The 8,536-nt window shown below is 33.7% G+C and overlaps 1 protein-coding gene across 1 annotated transcript; it reads right to left on the minus strand.

The window, feature by feature from the left end:
• Positions 1 to 4,176: 4,176 nt before the first annotated feature.
• On the minus strand, positions 4,177 to 6,194 carry EDA8 (Putative membrane lipoprotein). The gene is made up of 3 exons (XM_007051688.3): positions 5,730 to 6,194; positions 5,344 to 5,408; positions 4,177 to 5,143 (listed from the first exon to the last, which is right to left on the minus strand). The coding sequence occupies exons 1-3, from the start codon at positions 5,877 to 5,879 to the stop codon at positions 4,525 to 4,527; spliced, it is 834 nt and encodes a 277-aa protein (XP_007051750.1). The 5' UTR covers positions 5,880 to 6,194; the 3' UTR covers positions 4,177 to 4,524.
• Positions 6,195 to 8,536: the final 2,342 nt, after the last annotated feature.

Consider the following 8,536-nt stretch of genomic DNA (forward strand, 5'->3'; position numbering starts at 1 on the left):
ATTCTTGTTTTTTTTTTTAAAAAAGTCATTTGAGGTTTGGATTTGTTATTCTTCTCAGTCTCTAGTTATAGATAAGAGAATTTCTGGGTTATTTTGCATGGCTATAAGTTTATTCTTAGTCTAAATCGAAACAAACCAATTTTTGTTCTATTATGGCTTAATTAAAACTCTAATAAATTCATAATAAACTATATAATACTCAATGGTGTTAAAAGAATATGAGAAAAAAAAAATGAAAACAGAAAATAGCATCTAGGGTGACACAGAAAACTCACCAGCATGCTGCATAGAGGCAGTCTGTAAGGAAAATGAAAATGGAATGAGATATCCAATTTAATTACAAAAAAAAAAATTAACAGAATATCTCTAGAAACAAGTTTATGGAAAATGAAATTCATACCAAGAAGAAAAAATTTCAACCGGTTACCTATTCTTGTAAGCACGTATTAAGCTCAAAACCTAAATCTGATTTGGTGCTAAATGATTTTTCTTCTATAAAATATTCAAACAGTTTCTTATTAAGATGTTGATAAATTTAGTTTTGATCTGTATGTTTTTTTAAATTTTCTGATTTATAATAAAATGAATCCATTTGATCGAAAAAAAGCAAACAAAAACAGAAAGACTATAGTTTCTGTCCTGTTTTCATTCCTTCTTTCTTTTACGTACGTTTTTCAACAGGGAATACTCTAAGCAGAGCAATTTTTGATACGGTAAAAAGAAGCACGTAAACCTTTCCATTTGGAAAGATTAAAAACCTGAAAGACAAAGACATTCATGCATGGACAAGGAATTTCAAACATTCATTTTGTTGTCCTTGGAGCCAAACAGAGATAAAAACAAAATATTGTCTGAAACGAAGAAGAAAAAGAAATGGGGGGGAAAGAGTAAATATATAATTACAGGGAAGATCAAATGTGATGGCGTCCATGAGACTAGTGTGCCAGACATTCCTGTAACTCTGACGAACCACCATTTTGTCATACCTATCTTGGAAACCCATCGTCCCTGAATTCAGATGCTAAAGAACAAGAATCAAAAGACACCACAACGTACGATACGAAATCGAACAACCTAAAAAATTCGAATCACTATGGATTTCGTTGTTCGTCCGTCTCTGAATGAATATACAGCGTGAGAAAGAAGAATAAGCAGAAAACTGAGGGAAACGCCAAGTACAGCTAGGAGAAAAGCGAGAGGGGAAAAAACACGGAACAACGTTCGAAACGGAATCGTCCGATTAGAAATTCAGACAAGATTCTGGTTCGGTCTTGTTTTTCTTGTTTGATGTCTTCAATTTTTCAACTTCTTTTGTTTTTGCCACGCGGGCTTTTTATGGAATGTTAATCATATAATAACTTGGGTTAGTGATAAATTAGTTGTATGTTTAGTAAATTTTTCCGTAATTAGCTGAATAATTCCCCCAAGTTTAGGAAGATCAAATAGTATGTTGCTCCATGGTTGTGATTAAGTTGTCCCAATTAAATTATATATATAAATATGATAAAATTTTTTGACATAAATAAATTATTTCAACGCCAAATTAAAGTGTAAATATATAATTTGTCATAAGCTTATAATTCATCACTATATTGTATCTACACATTATCACTTAAACATATAGTATGATTTTATAAATATGCAAAGATAAATATTTAAAATTTTTAAAATTATAACCTTTTATTGTTTTAAATTTATTAATGAAATGATAATATTTGACTAACTAATAATATATTAAACATTATAAATACATCATATATTAATTCATTTTTCATTTATTTTATTAAAAAGCTTACATTTTGGTCGACTTTATGAAATATATATTAATTCAAAATCTTATAAACTTAACCTGTTGAAGTGACGTTGTCTTCATTTATTTTTATACCATGTTGAATCCTAACACAAAATGTAGAATCGAAGGAAACAAGCAAAACGAACGCAGTTTGAACAAGTTTGGTCTTCAAAGCACAATGGCGAAAAAAAAGGTCAACCGAGATATAAAAGAAATCCAGTGTAGCAGCCAATCTCATCCTCACACGACAACAAGTTTCAATGAGTTTGAGTACGTCTGATCACCAAAGTACGGCGTGACATTGACCTTTCACTACCTATACATTTTGTTTTAGCATTATTATAATTATCTCCTGAGCATTTTTGCATTTTAGAAATAAAAAAAATTACTTCTCAAATGAGATCAAGAGTGGTCTCTCCACGCGCGTTCAACGAGCGTGCCCGAAATCTATTATTCGAGTCTGGATTTCTTTTTCCTTTTCCTTGGTTGAAAAGGTTAAAAAGAGACTCCCTTTGTGTGGATAAAAATATTTTCAAAAAGAAATTTGGACGAAATTTAATTTGAAAATACAAAAAATAAACAATTTCAATTTGTTCAAGGCATTGAAAATGCATGAAATATCAGTTGCAACTTGCACTTTCTGTTCCTCTCCAATCCTACCAAGGCCAAAAAATAATAAACAAAGAAGCAAAATTTCACCATGTTAGTTGTTAGTTACAAATTAGGAATGTTATATTTAAAAAAATTTTAATAAATTCTTATTCCCGCATCATATTAAATCAAACATATGTATTTTTATTTTTAATTAAATAAATTATTTTAATTAATAATTGATTATTTATCACTTTATATTCACGTAAAATTAACAAAATATTTATATGACATTAACGTAGAGTGTAAAAATATTATAAGATTATGTTATGTCGTATCATCATGTATTATGATATGTCAATATTATATAACATATATTGGCAAGTAATATTTTACTAATAATAATTAATCAATTATTAATTATAAATTTTTATTTCACTTAATATAATAAAATTTTATTTGAATTTTTATAGATAGTTCAATAATTCTTTTAGATATTATACCATTATTAAATTTGGCAATTCGTATATCAACAATTTTTTTGTTGTTGACTCAAAAACATAATTATTATTGCACCATATTTCATTATATTGATTCCTAATATTTGAATTTTTTTATAGATATGCCAATGTAGATTTTGAATATATTTATTTCATGTAATTTTCCATTTCAAACTATTGTAATTAAAATAAAATAAAATGTTGTAAATTCTTCATACTAATTCATGGAAGTCTTGCACGCCAATAAATTAACTAAATTTAGCAATAAGTAGAGTATGAACAAATTTGATTGTCATTGGCTAAAAGAAATAATTATATCATAATACTTAAAAGTCATTTTTAACATGACAACATAGATGTCTTACATATATTCATTACACGTAAATTTTCATATCAAATTCAATAAGACTCATCTTTAAAATGTACAAAAAAAAGTATGAAAATTAAAAGCGAAACTCATTTTTAGACACAATAATGTAGATTTCTTATATATATTCATTCCACGTAACTTTTCATATCAAATTCTAATAAGATTCATCTTTAAAATTCTCAAAAAAAAAAAAAAACTCTTAAGTAAGGAAATTAAAACTCATTTTATTGATATGACAATGAAGACTTCTTTTATTTATATATGTTCATTACACGTAATATTTCCATATTAAATTCCAATAAAATTCATCTTTAAACTGTATAAAAATAGGAGAAAAAACTCTAATAATTTTGAAGTAATGAAATTAAGATTAAAACTCATTTTTGTATATGATAAGGTAGATTTCTCATTTATATTCAGTTACACATAACTTTTCATATCAAATTTAAATAAATTCATCTTTAAAAGTAAAAGAAAAAAAAGAAAAAGAAGAAAGTGAATTAGGAGCTTCACGATCGCAGTGGGCATTAGCAAACCCTACGGGATTTATCATAGAGCCTACCAATACCACATGCGAAATACAACAATAATTTCGATACTGCATCGTTTTAATTTCTCATGAAACCAATCGAAATTACAAACTTTATCGTATAATTTACAAAGTGTTAGATTTAGAATCCAAATTCCGCATGCTGAAAAATGGAATCATGGGCGAAGCACAAGCCAAAGAGCGGCAACCATTAAATTAAATTGGGTATTTATAATTTATTGTGCATGGGAAAATAATTTCTCAAACAGTCGCCGTTTTGGAAAAGCTTAATCACAAGAATCCCACAGCGCCACATCACCCCAACCTTTTAAAGATGTACGCGACCCCCCTTTTGTGTGTTTTTTAAAGGAAAAAGATAAAAACACGTTTGAAATTACAAAAACCGCCCTTCCATTTCCAGACATTGACTAACATGCCCCCTTTTCGGTCCACGCGAACCACACCCTACGATATCTCCTACTGTCATGTTGGCAGAGCAAATTCTAGTCTCACCCACGACAAAACCCAACATCATATAAAACAAAACCCCCACAGCCCCAACGAAAAAAAAAGAAAGAAAGAAGGAAAATTAAATTACTTAATCTAAAACCCTAAAAATAAAAAAAAAGAAAAACAAAGTAATGAAAAATACGATGATCTCAACACATTGAAACGCAAAAAAGGAAATGGAAAAAAGGAAAAAAAGAAGGGAAGCCCAAACCCTTTTGTTTTTTGTTGTTCTTCACATTAGGGATTTTAACGATCTTGCCTTAACAGGCTTCCTCATTCGTTTCTTGCTACTGTCTCCGTTCTCGTCGTCCTCATCATCCTCATCATCGACATAATCAAATTCTTCATTATTATCGATTTGCGAAGAAGACGACGGCGTCGTATTGTTTTGAGTAGTGATAGCGCTGCTGTTGTTTTCAACTTCTTTAGCCTCAATATCCTTGCTTATTTCGCCTGCTCTATCGCTGCCGCCTCTTCTTTTCCCCCACAACGGCCCAAACCCAGAATAATAGTAAAATTCATACGGGTTCGATGCTGATGACGAGCCTTTCTTGGCTGCTCGGGCTCGCCCGCGGCGGCTCCCGGTTACTTGACTATTCTTCTCAGCTTTCTTGCTGGTCAACGAGCTGGGATTGTTTCCACTATCGCTGCTGTGGTTGTTGTTGTTGTTGCAAGATTTCAGCAAAGCCTCTTGCTTCGACTCCTTCTCCTCCTCCTCCTCCTCTTCGCATTGGCTCTTAAACCCAAATTGCCTGCCTATTTTCATCTCATCGTTATCGTCATTATCGTCAATGACCATGCCTTCCACTTTCATTAGCGCTTTCTCTTCACTCTCCATCATCGACGCTACGCTGCATTTTGAGTAACATCGCAACATTTTTCAACAGCCGCAGAAAACACACAAACTGGGTTTCCAATAACTCGCCAACCCATCAACAAATTTTTGGATAATTATTCCACTATTTTAAAAACGAACAACAAAAACCCTAATACAATACCACGACACCGATTGATAAAAGAGATTCGAATCGAAGAATATGAAGTAGATTACCTCTCAACAGCACCAATAGAATCGCCTAAGCTCCCATTTCCATTAAAGCTATCTTCAGCTTCAAACTGGGTTTTAAGAGAAAAAAAGAAAAAACGAACCAAGCAAACAAATGAAAACCCGAACCAGAAAATAATACACAGAAATGACGAGGACCCATTAACCTAAATCGACTATTTGGAGGAAAATACACGATAAGAAGCAGAGAATTTAGGGTTTTCTTGAAACCCTAAAATGGGAAAAACCCTAAAAGAAAGGGAGGGATACAGATAAAATGTCAGGTAAAGGAAGATGAAATGGAGGCAAGAGTGAGGAAAGAGTAAGTAGATCTGCCGCGAGAAACGAAAGAATTATTTAAAAGAGAAAAAATAAAGAGAGCAAAGTGTTACCTGGTGATGAAGAGACGATGGGTATGGTTCTTGAGCAAAAGGAATCACATCCCATGGCGACTGGTTCAGCTGGCACACGTGCACACTCTCAGGCCTTGAACCCTGCGGGTATATCTGCGATGATAGCTTCGCGTTCTTCCGAATCCTCATGGTTTATTGGTACCAGATAACAATAATAATAACTAATAACGATGGGAATAGCAAATAGGTGGAGACCAACAGATTAAAAGAAAACAATATCTACGAACTGAAAGCTAAGAGAGAAAGGATATATAGATCCAAAAGCTGTGTTTATTTTCGAAAGAGGGAGAACGAATTTTTCTTTTCTTTTCTTCTCTTTTTTTTTTTTTTTTGGCTCTCTTCCCAGCCTGTCTATCTTTTCTTTCTTTCTCTCTCAGAGAGAGGGGGCCTTTGGTGGTGCTATGGTGTTTTTTTGCAGATCTCACAGAACTCGATAATCAGGGTTTTCTTAACTTTCTGTTGCTTTCTCGGCCCTTCATATGTTTCGATTTGTTTCTTCATGGACCATTTTGTCCTTGCGTTCATCTGTTTATTTACGGAAATGGCTTCGGGAGAAAAGAAAGCTGCCGCTATTACACGTCATGATAGTTGTCCAAAGTTATTTTTCTATTATATAGGGTGTTAATGATCTTATACGGTTGCCCCCACGTTTGGCTCCGGTGGGGTCTCTTGCATTTGCCCTTTTATCTCGTTGATTTTTTGGGGCGATTTCCCCATCAAGAACCTGAATGAACGTTACTGTTTTGGAAATTACACGTGAAGAGTGCATTAAGGGACAAAGAGCTCGCCCTATAGGATCATTCCCCCAACAGGCGTCAGGTCTTAGGGGTGTTTTGGTCAATTGCGATAATTTTTTTTAAAAAAATGATTAAATGGATGAAACCTAACATCTTTCACTCCTAGAGCATAGGGAATGGAAGAAACGGGGGCGTTGGTGGGGGAAGGAAGGGGAGGAGAGTGAATCAAACGCGTTGAAACCAACGCGCGGGTAAGAGGAAGTGGAAAACACGTCTGCCCCACAGGAGAAATGGATTTGATGAGTGTACTTGGGTTGGTCCCACTCGGGATTGGGGGGCCTCTGTGAAGAAGGGTTGATGGAAAAGAGGGGAAGGTCTCTCCCAAAGAGTGAAAAGCACAGAATGTGATACCCGGAGATTTTTAGCAGGTTATAAAAGCTAGAAATAGCAGGCAGGCACCACCGGAAGCAGCAAACTGTTAATCAGGAAGACCCAACCCCAACCTTAGGTGTCAGGTTGTTGCAGATTTTCAAGATTAATTAATTAACTACTTGATTAAAATAAATGAAGAATTTTTAAAATAAAACCCAATGTTATTTTGTTTTATTTTCAATTATTTTGTGATATATAAGAATATTTATTTCTTAAAACTGTTCAACACTTGTAACGTTGTTATCTTAAGCTTGTGCCTAATAATTCATTTCATGCAATGTTTGGAGAGGACCTACCATTATAGGGTGTGACAAAGAGGGGAGTGGAATCCAAATGGTCAAAACATAATGAAATACTTATTATGATGCCAAAATGGGCTAATGGTGCTTTCTCAAATAAAAACACTACTTTTTTTAAGTCATTTGTGAAATGGACCAGTATCCTTCCTAATCCTACAGTCAGTCTTATCTAACTGTTGGCTACTAGCCTATAGATTTTATTACTATATTGAAGGAATAAAAGCATGGTAGGGGAAATAAAGAAAAGAAAAAAACTCACCCACTCATATTCATTGTTATTTGCACTTGACCAGTAAACTCATTTTGGATTTCCTTTTTTCATTAAATTTCAGGAACCAATGATCTTTTTCTGTAGAAAAAGAAAGCCATTGATTGATGAAGAATTTGGTAGTAGTATAAGGTTGGTTCGATATGAATTTTGTATCTTGCAGCCTAGCAATAATGTGGAGTATGCCCTACTGCAAAGAGAAGTTGACCCAATAAATTCTTTTAACACCGGTTGGAGTAAATAGTAGAAGAGTAAAGAGTTAGCTCCAAAACAAGGGCTTTTGCTTTTCTTTACGTTCGCTCGTTGGCAGTGGCCGCAGGGACCCAAGTCTACTCCCCCACCCACAGTTTGACACATGCAACACAAAACAACGCAACAAATACAAAAAGATAATAGAAACAGGAGAATGAAACAGGGTTTGCTCTCTTTACATGACAAATCTTTAAAATGAATAAACACGAATATTGATGTGGGGTATACTGGGAGCTAGGGTTGCAGCCATTTTGTACCAGATTTTTGTTAAAAAAAAATTTGCAGAATTATTAAAACGCATCTCCCCTCACTTTCCCCCTCCCTCTTTCTCCAAAGAATTTATAGGGCTTTCTTTCTCTGGGTCGTTATATACAGCCAATGTCAATTTGGAAAAGTCCAGAGGCATTTGATCTCATGGCCCTGGGGTTATACATTACATGACATCTATCCAATTTTTCCAGCATGCAACGCATCACGAACCATAACACAGAAGACTTCTCTTTACTTTTATGTCAATGTATATGCCTCTGTTTATGAGAATAAAAATGATTTTTCGAGCTGCAGAGAGCAGATAGATACGTTTCCGAGAACTCAAAAGCATAAAACAATCATTACGTTAGGCCATCACTGCAGTCCAAAGTAGTATATTTGTTAAAATAATCAGTATCCAAGGTAAGCTGGCCTAGCCACACATGCCAAAGCTTCCCTTAACGCTTCCCTCTTTGTTTTTTTACTTGGCAATTTCTTTTTCAACCTGGTTAAGTGAACCAGTAGAAAATTTTCTCTCTTTTTTTTTTT

This window comes from Theobroma cacao, chromosome 1 (genome assembly GCF_053813885.1).
Source record: "Theobroma cacao isolate CCN51 chromosome 1, ASM5381388v1, whole genome shotgun sequence".
In the NCBI taxonomy this organism is placed as follows: domain Eukaryota; kingdom Viridiplantae; phylum Streptophyta; class Magnoliopsida; order Malvales; family Malvaceae; genus Theobroma; species Theobroma cacao.